This window comes from Coregonus clupeaformis, chromosome 20, assembly GCF_020615455.1.
Source record: "Coregonus clupeaformis isolate EN_2021a chromosome 20, ASM2061545v1, whole genome shotgun sequence".
In the NCBI taxonomy this organism is placed as follows: Eukaryota; Metazoa; Chordata; class Actinopteri; order Salmoniformes; family Salmonidae; genus Coregonus; species Coregonus clupeaformis.
In genome coordinates, this window is record NC_059211.1 from 39,227,327 (window position 1) to 39,247,305 (window position 19,979).

At 43.9% G+C, this 19,979-nt stretch overlaps 1 protein-coding gene across 1 annotated transcript in view; it reads right to left on the minus strand.

The window, feature by feature from the left end:
* The window catches only part of LOC121533381 (inactive N-acetylated-alpha-linked acidic dipeptidase-like protein 2), a 199,904-nt gene that overhangs the window by 132,589 nt on the left and 47,336 nt on the right, over positions 1-19,979 (minus strand). Inside the window, exon 3 of the mRNA XM_041839270.1 lies at positions 15,333-15,452. Within this exon, the coding sequence (XP_041695204.1) occupies positions 15,333-15,452 (120 nt within the window). The remainder of the gene's footprint in view (positions 1-15,332; positions 15,453-19,979) is intronic.

Here is a 19,979-nt window from a genome sequence, read left to right on the forward strand (position 1 = left end):
CCCCTTGAGCCAACTCCAAGGCGGCGGACATCAGGGGTAGAGGGTAACAATTCTTAATAGTAATCCTGTTCAGCCCTCTGTAATCAATCCCTCTTACCCACGAAGAAGAAGTCTGCACCAGCTGGGGATATAGAAGGGTGAATGAACCCTGCCTCCAGCAACTCCCGTCAGGGTTTCCCCTTGACCTGACGAGCCCTGGAATTTCCTGTCAACTGTGGACATGGAGCACGGCAATGGCCGAGACCTCCGCAACAGAGGCAGCAGCCTTTGCGCATGCGCTTGTCACGGTCCTGTGGGCTCAGACGTGTGCGTCCCAGCTGCATGGGTTCCTCAATGCTGTGCTCGAGAGGCTTGGGGTGCTCAGGAAACCGGGATACCGGTAGTGTCAAAAAAGCGCTGTCTCACACGTCCTTGGATGCGGTTGTCACTCCTGATTGCCAGTGTTTTCAGTGACTTGAGATCCTCTCCCAGTTCTCGAGCAGCCAGTTCATCCTTGATTGGATTAGACAGACCCTGGTGAAAAGTGGTAACCAGTGCCTCCGTATTCCACCCGCTCTCAGCGGCGAGGGTGCAGAACTCAATGGCGAAGTCAGCCACTGGTCTGTCCCCTTGGCGGAGTCTGAACAGTCGGCTTGCTGCTTCTCGTCCGCCGACTGGGTGGTCAAAGACTCGTCGCAACTCGGCAGTGAAGGCTAGTATGGAGCTGCAGGATGGTGTCTGCTGTTCCCAAACCGCCATAGCCCATGCCAGGGCCCAGCCTGAGAGTAGAGAGATGATGTAGGCGATCATGGCTCGATCGGTGTGGAACGAGGAGGACTGTAACTCAAACACCAGAGAGCACTGAGTAAGGAACCCCTTGCATCCTCCCGGGTAACCGTCGTACCGCTCGGGGGCAGGGATCTTGGGTTCCCGGTGCAGGTTCCCTGGAAGAACAATGGCAACGCCTGTAGTACTGGGCGATGAGACTTGGGCATTGGCTCCCCCTGGGTTGGGGTTGGGCCGTGGTAGGAGGGAATTGGTAAGTGCCCGAAGGGTCTCAGATATTTGGGAGAGTTGTTCTTGTTGCCATCCCAACAGTGCTCCTTGGTGGGTTATAACATTCTTGATGATGGTGATCTCTTCTGGGTCCATGTTGGTGGAAGTAGCTTGCTGTGACATCATGAGGTTGGACACAGGAGCAGAGAATAGACCAAACGAGAAATCAGTGGTAAAAGTTAATGTAAGTACTTTACTGAGAATAGGTAACAGCAGGATTACAGTAACGCTGAGAAAACAACAAACACTAGGACTAGAAAACTTACTCAGGAGGCAAATGACTAACATGACTAACAAATTAAGCTACTGCAAAGGGAAACAAATACACCTCTCTTAAAAGGGAACTCATAATTAGAAAATAGAAAACACCTGAGTGTCATAATAGTCTCTAGGACGGTCTCTGTTGCCCTCTGGTGACAGGTGGAACCATGACAATAGCCTATTAGAAGATTGTATTGCATATGTACTTAATATACACTGTAGGAAAATTGCAATGGCATGCATATCATGTCATGTCATTGTCCCTTTCAATGTACCCTTTCATCAGGTTATTTAGGCGCTGCACAGAGCCAAGGCTTTCTATCTGCCCTTCCTATCTGTCTACAGACATGTGTACTTCAATACTTGTAGTAGCATACAAACAGAATGTAGTCTGCTACTAGGGAAATGTTAGCAGGGTACAGTAGTTTCCCTTCCTGCATGGATCTGGAAAGGCTTGACTTGTGGGGGTAGAGAAATCAGTGACAGACATAACGTTTGAAATCCTTGTTGGCATTCTAATACCTGCTCATGGATCACAGAGGCATCTGGCTAAATGGCAACAACCTCTAACACCTTGTGTGCTGAGAGAGAAAACAGAGAGTGCTTCGGCAACATGACAACCTGATGTGTGGCTGATAAAAGCTTTTTAATTGCAAAAGCAGTGCCTTTGTTCTTATGACTATGGATGGATCAAAGGCAAGTGAGTCTACAATGCATTATGAAAAAGGTCTTCATAAGAAGAGTTAGCTTATGTTTTGTTAATTCTAGAGACCATCCATAGCCATTATTTTTCATCCACCACCTGTCCTTCAAGAGAAAGGAGCATAACATTTGACTTATACTAACAAACTCACCAATTACTAATATACTAATGCTCTTAGTAAAAGTATTTATCTTCAACTCGCAATCTGTGGATTCTATTTGATTAGATAGATTCAAATTGTGTGTTAAACATCACAGCATAGTTGAAAGATACATGGTGCGTAGAAATCCGAAGAGGGTGGCCAGCAGAGGTAGGTGGGATGGGCTGAGGGAAGCTGAGGAATGGGATGTGGAATTGAAGACAAGTGGGAGTGGGGGGTCTCGGATGGTTGAGGGGCAGCCCACGGGGGAACTGTTTGGGGGATCTTGGAGGGCTGGTGGCCTGGCGGTTGGGAGCTTTGACCGGTGGCTGATAGGTCGCTGGTTCGGGTCCCCGTTTTTGAACTTGTGGGAGATCTGCCAATGTGCCCTTGAGCAGGGCGTTGACCCTGGTTGCTTCTGTTGGTCGTACTGGATGGGAGTCTGTTAGATGACTGAATGTAATGTAAATGTTGAGCGGCTTCACTGCAAGTAGATTGTATGTTTTAATATTCAATAAAAATAAAAAATAATCTGAAGAAAAGCGTGCATGCTAAGGACTTTCTGGAGAAAAGTGTGTATGTTTCCTCAAAAGCAACATATTTAAATGAAAATATAATTGGGTTGACATTCGACAATAAGTTACAGAGCAATGGAGGAACTTATTCAAGAAAGATCAAGTGTAATATATTATAAAAAATTAAGCGAACTGGATGGAAAAATGCTACCAAAAAGAATTTACTGAAACTTGTTACAAATGACGGAGTCACCCATGATTCACCAAACAATATTTTGAAAGAAGTTCTTTATACATTAATGCCTGGAACATTTCAATTTTGGAGAATCTCTATACAAAGGGTTCAAGTTATGTATAGTAACCCTAGGTGTAAAATAGTTGTCAAGCCAGGGTGTGGAGTTTCTATGTGTGATTTTCTATGTTTTGTTCTAGTTCGTGTTTTCTATGTTGGCCAGGGTGGTTCCCAATCAGAGGCAGCTGATTCTTGTTGTCTCTGATTGGGAACCATACTTAGGCAGCCTGTTGGCACTAGTTATTTGTGGGATCTTGTTCCGTAAGGTTTGTTTTGGTGTTTAACCTAGGACTTCACGTATCGTTTTGTTGTTGGTGAAAAGTACTCATTAAAAGTATGTACGCTTACCACGCTGCGCCTTGGTCTTCCTCTTATAACGATCGTGACAGAAGATCCCACCTCTACTGGATCAAGCAGCGTGACGAGGAGAGAGGATGGACCTGGGAGGAGATGAGTGAGAGTCTGGCAAGAGGGATGGAGGCCATGAGCATGGGGGAGAGACAAGCCCCAAAAAAATTTAGGGGGGGCTCACGCCGTGGACGACGAGGCAGCGGGAGGCCGCGATAGAGCGGTTCAGCAGGTTGGCAGAGGAGGCCGCCAGGTTACGGGGGTCACTGGTCACGAGGGAGAAGGATAGTGTGGAGGCACGGCGAGAGGAACTGAGTAGGCAGCAGAGGGAGCGGAGGATTATGTGGAAACCCAGACCCGCTCCTCGCACCAAGCAAGTGGTGTGTGTCACCAGTCCGGTCCGGCCCGTTCCTGATTCCCGCACAAGGCAGTGGTGTGTGTTCCCAGTATGGTCAGGCCCGTTCCTGCTCCCCGCACCAAGCCAGTGGTGCGCGTCGCCAGCCCGGTCCGGCCCGTTCCTGCTCCTCGCACCAAGGCAGTGGTGCGCGTCGCCAGCCCGGTCCGGCCCGTTGCTGCTCCCCGCACCAAGCCAGTGGTGCGCGTCGCCAGCCCGGTCCGGCCTGTTCCTGCTCCCTGCACCAAGCCAGTGGTGCGCGTCGTCAGCCCAGTCCGGCCCGTTCCTATTCCACCGGTGCCTGGTTCGGCACCGGTCAGCTGCTCCACACCGGAGCCAAAGCAATCCGCTCCACCGATGTCCAGTCCAGCTCCGGCCAGCGGGGCCAGACCAGACCAGGGGCGCTACGGGGGGGTAGAGAGAGAGTGGTGGTCACGCCCGGAGCCGAGGCGGAATGCCCACCCGGCCCCTACCCTATTGTGTTTGGTTGGCGCGGTCGCAGTCCGCGCCTTTTGGGTACTGTCACGCCCTGGCTCTGGGGACTCTTATATGTTGAGCCAGGGTGTGGAGTTTCTATGTTGGCCAGGGTGGTTCCCAATCAGAGGCAGCTGATTCTCGTTGTCTCTGATTGGGAACCATACTTAGGCAGCCTGTTGGCACTAGTTATTTGTGGGATCTTGTTCCGTAAGGTTTGTTTTGGTGTTTAACCTAGGACTTCACGTATCGTTTGTTGTTTTGTTTTGATCGTGTGTCAAGTACGTTAATTAAATAAAAGTATGTACGCTTACCACGCTGCGCCTTGGTCTTCCTCTTATAACGATCGTGACAATAGTAAATAATGGCTACTTCTCAGAAAGTATTAAAAACTGTCAAGAGGAGTAAAACAAGGTTGTCCACTGTCGGCATATCTTTTTATTTTGGCCATCAAAACGTTAGCTTTAAAATCAGATCCAACAATAATATCAAGGGTCTAGAAATCCAGGGCTTAAAAACAAAAGTGTCATTATATGCTGATGATTCATGTTTTCTTTTAAATCCACAATCTGGATACCTCCATAGCCTCATAGAGGATCTAGATACTTTCTCTAACCTACTATATTACGTACTGGATCACTAAAAAATTTAACTTTTACATTACCGTGTAGTTTACCAATAAAATGGTCTGACGGTGACTTGGACATACTCAATATTCATATCCCAAAAGAAAGACATTCTCACAACAATACAATTTTATAGAAAGTTAGAAAAAAATAGATAAGATCTTGCTACCATGGAAAGGAAAATACCTGTCTATAGTCATATCCCAGTTTACCTATTTGCTTGTGGCCTTACCTACACCTAGCGACCTGTTTTTAAATTATATGAGCAAAAAAAAAAAATTTTTTATTTGGAATGTCAAGCCAGACAAAATTAAATGGGCCTATTTATATAATTAATATGAATTCGGAGGGCAGAAATGATTAAATATCAAAGAATTAGACCTCTCACTATAGGCTTCAGTCATACAAAAATTATACTTAAATCCGAACTGGTTCTCTAGCAGATTAGTAAGATTGTCTCACCATGTTCAAGAATGGCCTTTTCCCCTTTATTCAGATTACAACCTCTCACTTTTGGTTATTTGAAAATGACATCATCTCCAAAATATAGCTATTTTTAAAACAAGCCATAGAAAGTTGGTTGTAATTTCAGTTTAATCCACCAGAAAAGACAGAACAAATAATACAACAAATATTATGTTAAACTCAAATATAATAATTGATAATAAAAAAAAGTCATATATAATAATAAAAAAAAAAAGTATAATCTTTGTAAATTATATCATAAATAGGACTGGTTGTGTTCGGTCACACAAGCAGCTAACAAAAATATATGGAAATGTCTTCTCTACCCAAAATTACAACCAACTAATTGCATCATTACCGCAAAAATGGAAGAGGCAAGTGGAAGGGGGAAAAAGTAAGGAACTTGTCTGTTGGCCCTGCATTAAAGACCAAAATTGGTTAAAGAAAATTATGATAAATAAAAAAGTATACCAGTTTCATTTAAGGACCAAAAAAATGACAGCTGTGCCATATAGATTACAAAATAGTTGGGAAGAGAATTTTTATGTACCGATTCAATTGAAATTATTATACAAAATTCTTACAACCAATAGAATGTTGGTTGTAGATTGTTCTGCGAAGAGACAGAATCATTAGATAATTTGTTTTGGTTCTGTCTAAATGTAGCTTGTTTTTGGTCGCAGGTCCAGGAATGCTAACTCTGCAAATAGCACTGCTGGGTGATTTGAAAAGTGATAGTCAATCGATCAATAATATAACAATACTTTTAGCAAAAATGTTTCTTTAATTTACAATCTGTAGAAACTATGAGAATATAAAGGTTTAGGTTTTTGTGAAACATCACAGCACAGTAGAAAAATATATGACAAATATAAATACATTTTTTAGATAGATGGTAGGGGTTGCGTGGAGCTGAAGGGTGGGACTAAAAACAACAAGATAACTAATGTAAAATATACTGTGTCCATAAAATCTATATAGGTTCAGAACTTTCGTGAAACAGCACAGTTAAAACTATATGGCAAACAGAAATCAAACTGGATGGTCTTCAGAGATAGATGGGAGGGGTTAAGAGTAGCTGAAGGATGGGATTAAAAACAAACAAAAGATAACTATTGTGAAATACATTGTGTCCGTAAAATGTATATAGTATGTATAAGATGGAAGTAGAAGCTTACGTGTTTTTGTTGTCCATTAGTTTACCCCAATTAAGGGAGGGGTGGTAGGGTTAGGAGAAAATAATAAATAAATAAAATATATATATACAGTGGCTTGCGAAATTATTCACCCCCCTTGGCATTTTTCCTATTTTGTTGCCTTACAACCTGGAATTAAAATGGATTTTTGGGGGGTTTGTATAATTTGATTTACACAACATGCCTACCACTTTGAAGATGCAAATTATTTTTTATTGTGAAACAAACAAGAAATAATACAAAAAAACTGAAAACTTGAGCATGCATAACTATTCACCCCCCAATGTCAATACTTTGGAGAGCCACATTTTGCAGCAATTACAGCTGCAAGTCTCTTGGGGTGTGTCTCTATAAGCTTGGTACATCTAGCCACTGGGATTTTTGCCCATTCTTCAAGGCAAAACTGCTCCTTCAAGTTGGATGGGTTCCGCTTGTGTACAGCAGTCTTTAAGTCATACCACAGATTCTTAATAGGCCATTCCAAGACATTTAAATGTTTCCCTTTAAACCACTCGAGTGTTGCTTTAGCAGTATGCTTAGGGTCATTGTCCTGCTGGAAGGTGAACCTCCGTTCCAGTCTCAAATCTCTGGAAGACTGAAACAGGTTTCCCTCAAGAACTTCCCTGTATTTAGCGCCATCCATCATTCCTTCAATTCTGACCAGTTCCCAGTCCCTGCCGATGAAAAACATCCCCACAGCATGATGCTGCCACCAGCTCTGTGGAGTGTACGGCTTAAAGTGGTCCTATGGACAGATAGTCCAATCTCCGCTGTGGAGCTTTCCAGTTCCTTCAGGGTTATCTTTGGTCTCTTTGTTGCCTCTCTGATTAATGCCCTCCTTGCCTGGTCCGTGAGTTTTGGCGGGCGACCCTCTCTTGGCAGGTTTGTTGTGGTGCCATATTCTCTCCATTTTTTTATAATGGATTTAATGGTGCTCCGTGGGATGTTCAAAGTTTCAGATATTTTTTTATAACCCAGCCCTGATCTGTACTTCTACACAACTTTGTCCCTGACATGTTTGGAGAGTTCCTTGGTCTTCATGGTGCCACTTGCTTGGTGGTGCCCCTTGCTTAGTGGTGTTGCAGACTCTGGGGCCTTTCAGAACAGGTGTATATACAGTGGGGAAAAAAAGTATTTAGTCAGCCACCAATTGTGCAAGTTCTCCCACTTAAAAAGATGAGAGAGGCCTGTAATTTTCATCATAGGTACACGTCAACTATGACAAACAAATTGAGAGAGAAAAAATCCAGAAAATCACATTGTAGGATTTTTAATGAATTTATTTGCAAATTATGGTGGAAAATAAGTATTTGGTCACCTACAAACAAGCAAGTTTTCTGGCTCTCACAGACCTGTAACTTATTCTTTAAGAGGCTCCTCTGTCCTCCACTCGTTACCTGTATTAATGGCACCTGTTTGAACTTGTTATCAGTATAAAATACACCTGTCCACAACCTCAAACAGTCACACTCCAAACTCCACTATGGCCAAGACCAAAGAGCTGTCAAAGGACACCAGAAACAAAATTGTAGACCTGCACCAGGCTGGGAAGACTGAATCTGCAATAGGTAAGCAGCTTGGTTTGAAGAAATCAACTGTGGGAGCAATTATTAGGAAATGGAAGACATACAAGACCACTGATAATCTCCCTCGATCTGGGGCTCCACGCAAGATCTCACCCCGTGGGGTCAAAATGATCACAAGAACGGTGAGCAAAAATCCCAGAACCACACAGGGGGACCTAGTGAATGACCAGCAGAGAGCTGGGACCAAAGTAACAAAGCCTACCATCAGTAACACACTACGCCGCCAGGGACTCAAATCCTGCAATGCCAGACGTGTCCCCCTGCTTAAGCCAGTACATGTCCAGGCCCGTCTGAAGTTTGCTAGAGTGCATTTGGATGATCCAGAAGAGGATTGGGAGAATGTCACATGGTCAGATGAAACCAAAATATAACTTTTTGGTAAAAACTCAACTCGTCGTGTTTGGAGGACAAAGAATGCTGAGTTGCATCCAAAGAACACCATACCTACTGTGAAGCATGGGGGTGGAAACATCATGCTTTGGGCTGTTTTTCTGCAAAGGGACCAGGACGACTGATCCGTGTAAAGGAAAGAATGAATGGGGCCATGTATCGTGAGATTTTGAGTGAAAACCTCCTTCCATCAGCAAGGGCATTGAAGATGAAACGTGGCTGGGTCTTTCAGCATGACAATGATCCCAAACACACCGCCCGGGCAACGAAGGAGTGGCTTCGTAAGAAGCATTTCAAGGTCCTGGAGTGGCCTAGCCAGTCTCCAGATCTCAACCCCATAGAAAATCTTTGGAGGGGAGTTGAAAGTCCGTGTTGCCCAGCGACAGCCCCAAAACATCACTGCTCTAGAGGAGATCTGCATGGAGGAATGGGCCAAAATACCAGCAACAGTGTGTGAAAACCTTGTGAAGACTTACAGAAAATGTTTGACCTGTGTCATTGCCAACAAAGGGTATATAACAAAGTATTGAGAAACATTTGTTATTGACCAAATACTTATTTTCCACCATAATTTGCAAATAAATTCATAAAAAATCCTACAATGTGATTTTCAGGATTTTTTTTTCTCATTTTGTCTGTCATAGTTGACGTGTACCTATGATGAAAATTACAGGCCTCTCTCATCTTTTTAAGTGGGAGAACTTGCACAATTGGTGGCTGACTAAATACTTTTTTTCCCCACTGTATGCTGAGATCATGTGACACTTAGATTTCACACAGGTGGACTTTATTTAACACATTATGTGACTTCTGAAGGTAATTGGTTGCACCAGATCTTATTTAGGGGCTTCATAGCAAAGGGGGTGAATACATATGCACTTTCCACTTTTCCGTTATTTATTTTTTAGAATGTTTTGAAACAAGTAATTTTTTTTATTACACTTCACCAATTTGGACTATTTTGTGTATGTCCATTACATGAAATCCAAATAAAAATCAATTTAAATTACAGGTTGTAATGCAACAAAATAGGAAAAACGTCAAGGGGGATGAATGCTTTGCAAGGCGCTGTATGTATATATATAAAGTACCAGTCAACATTTTGGACACACCTAGTCATTCCAGGGTTTCTCTTTATTTTTACTATTTTCTACATTGTAGAATAATAGTGAAGATATCAAAATATGAAATAACACATATGGAATCATGTAGTTACCAAAAAAGTGTTAAACAAATCTAAAAATATTTAAGATTTAAGATTCTTCAAAGTAGCCACCCTTTGCCTTGATGACAGCTTTGCACACTCTTGGCATTCTTTCAACCAGCTTCACCTGGAATGCTTTTCCAACAGTCTTGAAGGAGTTCCCAGATATGCTGAGCACTTCTTGGCTGCTTTTCCTTCACTCTGCGGTCCAACTCATCCCAAACCATCTCAATTGTAGAAAAAAGTAAAAATTAAGAAAAACCCTTGAATGTGTCCAAACTTTTGACTGGTACTGTATATATTTACAACAAAATATATGGGGGATTGGAAATGATGCAGATAATTACCCAGGGTTGTGGGTATGATTCCCACGGGGGGGGGGGCAGTATGAAAATGTATGCACTCACTAACTGTAAGTCGCTCTGGATAAGAGCGTCTGCTAAATGAGTAAAATGTAAATATTCCTTCCCCATAAGAATGAGAAAGTAAGAAAACATATGCATGATTAGTTCCTGCAAGTCTCATTAACATATGATCCCTTGATACTATTTCAACCTGTAAAGCATCATTTAACCACATATTTAAAAGCTGTGCACTTCGTCAGTAATTGCTCTCATTGGCACAAAAAGCATTCATTGAGAGAGAATGCTAAACCCAGTATGCCTGTCTCATTGAAATGGAGAATCAGGATACTTTAATGCAGCACTCTGCATTACTTTGCAATGTGAACTTTAGTACTCCCTCTCCATCATTCACCAGAACCACAAATTAACAGACATCGACATCTATTAGTCCATGCACCTAATATAGATAGAAAGGACCACTTCTATTATATCTGCTATTACTTCTCACTGTTTAAGAGTGGCATTGGGAGGAAAATGACCTTTAAGTCAAGCATGGAACCCTCACACTCCTCTCAGTCTTGTTACTAATGTCCTTGAGACATGATGCCCTGAGGGCATTGGACATAAACGCATATAACCCTTGCCATGCAGTGTGCCAATTACACCTGATCCTGCAGGCTTCACAATCTAATCACATCTGTGGGAGAAAAAGGGTTAGGGTGTTCGAAGACAGGCATCCTCTATGCTCAATCATTTAGAGCTCAATGTCTGGGGCTAATGAGAGAGAAGCAGCCAATGAATGGTAATCACAGCCTGGAGGTGAGGCTTGGATACAGTGGGGTCCATAATCAATGGCACCCTTCATAAAGATGATTTAAAAAATACTGTATAAAAATAAATAATACAAATACTGAGCTATATTGTATGATATATTTTTTGGGGAAATTATATTATTTTATACTAATAATACAATTGCTCAGAGAAAGAGATTTTGTTTAATAAGTCATTAAAACAAATCTAAAAAAAATAGGGGTCAAAATTATTGCCAGCCCTGTTTTTAATACTCTAGCACCCTCCCACTGGGCAAAGAAGTCAGTTCAACTTCTAGTTTTGATTTACATTTGGTGGAGTTGGCACCATGTCATTGGATTTAGGTTAAAAGTTGGGTGGAAAATTACCACATTCCCTTAAATTGACTTTTTGCAAATCCAATAATTTCCCCACGTTGATTCAACATCATCACATTGCATTTGTTTGTTAAAATGACGTGGAATCAAAGTTGAATCAAACAGTTTTTTCCCAGTGGGCTCCCCTTGCGAGGATAACAGCAGTGAGCCTTTTTCTATTTATGAGATTGGAGAACACGTTGGGATCGATCTTTGACCATTCCTCCATACAGAATTTTTCCAGATCCTTGATATTCTTAATCTGTGCTTTTGGACTTCCCTCTTTAATTCAAACCACAGGTTTTCAATCACTTTGATCCATATCTTTTTTCAAGTTTATATGTTGGGTTCTGATGGGGTATGACATTCAAACTAAGCTCATGAGGCATTTATACGTTATTCTTCAAGAATCAATGGGTACACATATCATTAATTTAGTATTCAATTAAGTATTCAATATAGCTCAGTATTTGTACTATTTTATTCAGTCTTTTTGCTTATCTTTATCAAGGGTGCCAATAATTATGGACCCCACTGTATATCTGACCCTTACATAACAGGGAAAAGGCTGGTGGGAGAGAGATACCAATGGGGCTTCTGTCATTGACACCCATCCGTGTCATCTACTATCGTGCATGATCCGCTTGATAATGACTCTTTAGTGTTTATTAAAGTCACCTAAACATTGTAGATTATGTTACGTTGCGTTATGATTATCTAATAGGGTGAGTATAGAATGGAACCTTATGGAGTATGAGCGGGCAGTCACTTTAAAAATCTATAATCCTTCCCTAGCAAATAATGCCTCAGTGTTGCGTGTGCCATTATAATTTAAGCAAGATGTTAAATGATCCAAACATCAATATAACTTTGCCAATCAGTCAGTCATTTACCTGCTTTTTTCAGAAAGGAGAGAGGCTTGACAAAGCATGGATAGTGTGGTCCTCTGTAGCTCAATTGGTAGAGCATGGCGCTTGTAAAGCCAGGGTATTGGGTTCGATCCCCAGGACCACCCATACGTAAAAATGTATGCACACATGACTGTAAGTTGCTTTGGATAAAAGTGTCTGCTAAATGGCATATTATTATAGTGCTACTATACCTCTCACAGGCTCTGTGGTATGATCAGAGTGTATGCAGTAGCTGTACATTTTGTACCTGTTTTATGCTATGCCATCTATCAACACCATATGGTATATAACAGTCCTCCCACAGATGTAGGATCTTAAATTTGAGCTACAGTCAGTGGCCAATGTAATAGGTGCACCACCCCATTCACCAAAATGGTTCCATCCTACAGACAGTGAGTCACGTGACAGTGGCTTACTATATAAAGCAGGCAGACAGGCATCGAGGCATTCAGTTACTGTTTGATTGAACGTTAGAATGGGCAAAACAAGTGACCTAAGCAACTTTGAGGGTAGTATGACCATCAGTGCCAGGCGTGCCGGTTTCAGTATCTCAGTAACGGCCTCCTGGGATTTTCAAACACGACAGTGTCTAGGGTTTACAGAGAATTGTGCGACAAACAAAAAACATCCAGTCAGCGGCAGTCCTGTGGGCAAAAACAGCTCTTTGATGAGAGGTCAAAGGAGAATGGCATGAATCGTTCAAGCTAACAGGCGGGCCACAAACAGGCAAATAATGACGGATGGGCTATTGCAGCAGATGACCACACCGGGTTCCATTCCTATCAGCTAAAAACAAGAAGAAGCGATCACCAACACTGGACAATTGAGGAAAAACATTGCCTGGTCCGACGAATCCCGGTTCCTGTTGCGTCATGCTGATGGCAGAGTCAAGATTTGGCGTAAGCAGCATGAGTCCCCGAATAATTCTGACTGTTCTGGAGGCAAAGGGGGGTCCGACCCGGTACCAGATGGGTGTAGCTAATAAACTGGCCACTGAGTGTATATTGTCACATCAAAATAATCCTGCAGCAACAGGATTTGAACGTTTAGTCCATAATGTTGCTTGATCGATGGTTAGGCCATTAGCTGGCTACATAAAAAGTGTAATACTGTTAATGTAACCGTGTTTTAGTGTGGGGTTTCAGTGGATTTATGTAAATCATGAAGCTGATCAGTATTTCCTGCATTCTCAGCATCAAAAGAGTGATCAAATTAAGATTCTACATCTGTAGTGGATAACATGTGAATGGGATACTGATCAGGAAGCTTTTAGCTCAGAATCTCAGGATTATTACACCTCTGATGAATAAATAAAGGTGTTTCTAAATGGCAAGGTAGAAGCCAGACTATTTTCCAGTATTTTCCATTTCCTGTTGAGTTTCATGTTATCATGTTGTACTGGAATGGAGTCAATGGAATGGTATCAACCACATGGAAACCACGTATTTGATGTGTTTGATACCATTCTATTGACTTCATTCCAGCCATTATTATGAACCGTCCTCCCCTCAGCAGCCTCCATTGGTGCGTACTCACTGTTAAAGATCAATAATCCTTCCCAAACAAATGATGCCTCAGTGTTGTGTGTATCATTAGAATTTAAACAAGATGTTAAATGATGCAAAGGTCGATATTACGTGCTGTTCATTCAGAGACTGATTTTGCCAAAAAAGGAAAGAGATTTTACAGAAAATTGAGTGTGCTGCTTTTATATTGTCAGGGAACTGTTATCTCGAATGGCGGTCTACATATATGAAAACTATAAATAAATTACATTGCCATAGCTTCCTGAAATTACATCCACTATACTGTGTATATCACTAAGGCAACAGTCCTATCTCACAGTTAGAGGAAAACACAATAAATGGCTAGGTACTGATCAGGAAGCTATTAGCACCGCCACAATATCTCAGGGTGAAAACACCTCAGATAAGTCAATCAACCTTCAGTGGTCATTTTTCTTCTAAATGACCAAATACAAGGTCTTAGACATTCAAAAACAGGATAATATGTACAATTAGCCTGCTGGTGCACATGTGCTTTATCTTATCCATTTATCAATGAGGTTGTAACTAGTCTGTGAAAATCAATAATGACACCAACACGTGTGATGTTTTGAGCGGAGAGGACTGAAAATTGGGGGCATGCTAGGTAAACAAACATACAGCACTCTAAATGATGCTGCATCTGGAGAGGAACAGATTAAATCAAGGTACTCCATGCAAATGGGCTGCTCAAAGAGGCGCAAAGGGTAAACACTTTCACAGTGCTGGATATGATGAGATGCTTGTTCTTAATCTCCTAGTAACACCCCAACATTAAACAAAGCAGGAACAGTTCATTTTGGGTGATTACAGAGCAATGAGGTTCTGAGAAAATCCTCCAAATGCATCAGTAAACTAACAGTTCAAATTTAAGGTCACAATTTGGACCCCATTTACTGATCCTGCTACTTTTTCTATCTAAATAGTCCATTGTGCAAAGAACATATTGTGGCACTTGTTTTCCAGACGGAATACCACAACAACAATAACAAGGTAACACAGAACAAACAAGCTACCATAAGTCCTAAAACAAGTTAACTCAAGTGATAAAAAAGATACTGTACAAGGTTTATGGTTGATATTTTTTAAAGTAAAAAATAAATAAAAAATGCAATAAATATTCTACTAAAAGCTACAATTGATCACTAGGCTACTTTCTCTGAATTCAAAACATTTTCTCAAATAAGACATACAAAAAGGAACCCTTCCATTGCATTAATCATGATGAATAATGTGTCATTATCAGTAAACCGTCAACCTGACATTGGACTGACATTGGCATGGCTCGGTTATTGGATGTGGTTCAACGCTATTCACAGTCTCTTTGAGACTTCCTACATGCCCATGGAGCAGCCAAATACTGAACATCCATCTTGGGTAAAAATAGAGAGATACAAATTATATCATTGTAATAGAGCAAACATCATATGAGATTCTGTATTACAATTTACATTTACATTTTCGTCATTTAGCAGAGATCTATCCTTTTGCTCAGACCACTGCCATCTAGCCTGGCTACCCAACCACATCGCTCCGGCCAAACGCCATGCCCACTAGCATTTCTTCTCCACATAGCGATAGATAAAGCAGTGGCATTTAATTCAGTATGAGTCGTCAGGCAAACTGACAACACCCTGGGGGTCAACACAACACATACCAACCAGCCTGCCCCTGTATCTTGAATTATTAGATATTGATCGAAAAGGAAATTTGATGGATGTCCAACCTTTGATTCTTACCTTGTAAAGTAAGGGCGCTTGTCCAAGTTTTAATAGTGCAATCTGTTTGGTGACATTCATTGTAGTTCTGGCTCTTCTCATGTCCTCCAAACCTCCATACTGCACATCCACTACCACAGCCTTAAATGGAGAAAGGAGAAAATAAATATCAGACTATTTTAAACCATTGGTACAAAAGGCAGAAAAGATTAACTGCAACTGAATCGGAATAATAGGTGCAATCATTTTGCAAATGGCATCCACAATCACACCTGTGGAGGGGTTTGGAAGGCACAATAATGACTAATGAACAAACGTCTGTCTGTGTGCTGGAGGAGCAAGACTGAAAGTTAAAGAAAAGTTGTGGAGTTGAGCGAGGAGTCACAGCAGCGATGCTTTTTCTGAGTGGGACTCTCCTGCTGCATTACCTGGGCCCAATTCATTTTTCATGTGGCCTGGGGGCAAATGAAACGCGATGCCGGTAAGCAGAGTGTCACGATCGTCATAATGAGTGGACCAAGGCGCAGCGTGATATGCGGACATCTCTTTAATGAGAACTTAAACGATGATTACAAAATACAAAACAACAAAACAACAAAACGAAACATGAAGTCCTCGGTCAATAACACAAACCAAACACGGAACAAGATCCCACGAATAACAAGTGCACACAAGGCTGCCTAAGTATGGTTCCCAATCAGAGACAACAAGCAACAGCTGATTCTCGCCTCTGATTGAGAACCACCCCAGCCAACACAGAAACACATAACCTAGAACATACCATAGAAACACGAAACATAGACTCTACACAACAAAACTAACACCCTGGCTCAACATACAAGAGTCCCCAGAGCCAGGGCGTGACAGTACCCCCCAAATGCGCGGACTGCGACCGCGCCAACATAAACCCAACAGGGGAGGGGCCGGGTGGGCATTCCTCCTCGGAGGCGGATCCGGCTCCGGGCGTGACCACCACCCTCTAACAACCCCCCCGTAGCGCCCCTGGTCTGGTCTGGCCCCGCTGGCTGGAGCTGGACTGGACATCGGTGGAGCGGATTGCTTAGGCTCCGGTGTGGAGCAGCTGACCGGTACCTGACCAGGCACCGGTGAAACGGGCACGGGCTGTGCCGGACTGACGACGCGCACCACAGGCTTGGTGCGGGGAGCAGGTATGGGCCGGACCGGGCTGACGACGCGCACCACTGACTTGGTGCGGGGAGCAGGAACGGGCCGGACCGGGCTGGCGACGCGCACCACAGGCTTGGTGCGGGGAGCAGGAACAGGCCGGACCGGACTGACGACGTGCACCATTGGCTTGGTGCGGGGAGCAGGAATGGGCCGGACCGGGCTGACGAAGCGCACCATTGGCTTGGTGCGGGGAGCAGGAACGGGCCGGACCGGGCTGATGACGCGCACCACTGACTTGGTGCGGGGAGCAGGAACGGGCCGGACCAGGCTGGCGACGCGCACCACAGGCTTGGTGCGGGGAGCAGGAACAGGCCGGACCGGACTGACGACGCGCACCATTGGCTTGGTGCGGGGAGCAGGAATGGGCCGGACCGGGCTGACGAAGCGCACCATTAGTTTGGTGCGGGGAGCAGGAACGGGCCGGGCCGGGCTGGCGACGTGCACCATAGGCTTGGTGCGGGGAGCAGGACCGGCCGGGCCGGGCTGGCAACGCGCACCCTTTGCTTGGTGCGAGGGGCAGGAACAGGCCGGGCCGGGCTGGCGACGCGCACCATAGGCTTGGTGCGGGGAGCAGGAACAGGCCGGGCCGGGCTGGCGACGCGCACCATTTGCTTGGTGCGAGGGGCAGGAACAGGCCGGGCCGGGCTGGCGACGCGCACCATAGGCTTGGTGCGAGGGGCAGGAACAGGCCGGACCGGGCTGTGGAGACGGACTGGAGGTCTGGAGCGAAGAGCTGACACAACCCGTCCTGGCTGAATGCCTATTTTTACACACTCTGTGTGAGGCATCAGCACAGGACGTACAGGGCTGTGTACTCGCACTGGCACTACAGCACGTGACACTGGCGCAGGATATCCGGGACCGAGGAGGGGTACTGGAGGCCACGAGCGTTGAGCCGGCACACTCCGTCCTGGCTGCATGCCCACCTTAGCACGACACGTGCGTGGTGCTCGCACAGGACGTACCGGACTGTGCCGGACCACTCGCAGCACAGTACGCAGCTCCGCATACCTCGGAACCTGCCCAGTCTCACACTGCCTAGCCTGAGTATGGGGAGTTGGCTCTGCTCTACCTCTAGGCTCCGCCAACCTCCCTTCCAGCCCCCCAAACCCGGTGGCCTCCTCTCCTAATCCCCAAACTCGCCCTGTAGCTGCCTCCAGCAGCCCTGTCGTCCATGCCGTGTGCCCCCCCCTAAACATTTCTTGGGGTTGCCTCTTGCGTGTCCGACGTCGGCCCGGTTGGCGCCGCTGCTCCTCTCTATGGCGCGCCTCCACCGTCTCCTCCCACGGACGGTGATCCATACCGGCCTGGATTTCCTCCCAAGTCCAGGAGCCCTGCCCGTCCAAGATCTCCTCCCAAGTCCAGGCTGTCTGCTCCTGGGCACGCTGCTTGGTCCTGTTTTGGTGGGATCTTCTGTCACGATCGTCATAATGAGTGGACCAAGGCGCAGCGTGATATGCGTACATCTCTTTAATGAGAACTTAAACAATGATTACAAAATACAAAACAACAAAATGAAACATGAAGTCCTCGGTCAATAACACAAACCAAATACGGAACAAGATCCCACGAATAACAAGTGCACACAAGGCTGCCTAAGTATGGTTCCCAATCAGAGACAACAAGCAACAGCTGATTCTCGTTGCCTCTGATTGAGAACCACCCCGGCCAACACAGAAACACATAACCTAGAACATACCATAGAAACACGAAACATAGACTCTACACAACGAAACTAACACCCTGGCTCAACATACAAGAGTCCCCAGAGCCAGGGCGTGACACAGAGTACATCTTGTTTGCATGAGGAGAACAGGGGAGTGGGAGATTTATCACCCTTGTCAGCATTTGCATCATAAAAGCGCTCCGTTAAACTCCACGGAACTGACACCAAATTGAAATGCAGAGAGATTTCTAGTCTGACTGAGAATCTCTTTTTTCTTTCCAGACGTAATTAAATTAACGATGTTGCTTGCTGCACTGAGCATATTTCTTCTGTACACCAGATGAATTCTTCTCCGTTCACTATTCATCTGGCCTATGTGGTGGATGAGGGAGGCAATGTTTGTTTTTCCATCACTTGATTGAAAGGAGCAAAAATCCCCCAATAATTAACTATTATCATGTTGAGGAGTTGAATTGCCACCTCAATCAGGGGCTGTTATTATGCCTCAGACAGAGAGGGTGGCAACATGTCCTGCAAATTCAATTCCCTCTCAATGAAATGTAAATTGAACACTTCTACTGTAACATAATCATACCAGAACGAGAGCCATGCATTACATGCAACAGTAGAGCATTACAAACATTATAAACATTGGGATTGTTTACTAAAACAGGGAGACTGGAAGGGGGACTCAAACACCACTTGTCCAAAGAAGTACTGCTGAACAAGTAAGAATATCAATTCCCTTGGTGGATGTCTTTGTTTGCTCTGGGTCCAGCAGGAGACATCCTGGCACAGGCTCATGTATTTAAAAAGCTATTATGTGGAGTTAACACAATCAGAGCCAGAAGAGGCAGTATGCCTTATTTTCTCCACCCTGCTCTGCTCTGGCTGCTCCTTGCTCAGATTAAAAACACTGCAATTCTCCAGAGCCAGCTTGACAGAAACAACGGCTGAATTAAATGTCTTTGTGTCTATATGAAATTAGATTTCCATGCTATGAAATATTAACACAAGACGACTTACAGAAAGTGTAATGAGGCAAGGCCATGCATTCATTTTTAAACAGGTACTGTTACACTATTTCCTTCAGAGGAGCAAATCTCAAATGAATGGAAATCCCCACTAAAAAGAGACAGCGACATATGATTTTGGTCTACTGTAGTTGTCTTAGTGTACCGGTGCATGGATAAGAGAATATCTAGGATATTGTTCTAGGCAGTTCCATGTGACTGATGATACAGTACTTTAATGAGTGAGGCCGAGGCAGGTAGTGTACACTCTTAGAAAACAAAGGTGCTAAGTAGAACCATATAGGGTTCTTCAGTTTGTCCCCATGGGGGAACCCTTTTTGGTGCTAGGTAGAACCCTCTATGTAGGGTTCTTCATAGAACCCCCTGTATATGGTTCTACCGAGAACCATCTATGAAGGGTTCTACCAATAATCATTCTATCATCTAAAGGTTCTTCCTAGAACCCTCTATGAACGGTTCCACCAGCCTAATTAGCCTTTAAAATGTAATTATTTATGACAATACATTATATACAGTGCATTCGGTAAGTATTCAGACCCCTTGACTTTTTTCACATTTTGTGACGTTACAGCCTTATTCTAAAATGGATTAAATAAAAACATTTCCTCATCAATCTTATTTACATAAGTATTCAGTATTGCCATGAGACTCGAAATTGAGCTCAGGTGCATCCAGTTTCCTTTGATCATCCTTGAGATGTTTCTACAACTTGATTGGAGTCCACCTGTGGTAAATTCAATTGATTGGACATGATTTGGAAAGGCACACACCTGTCTATAT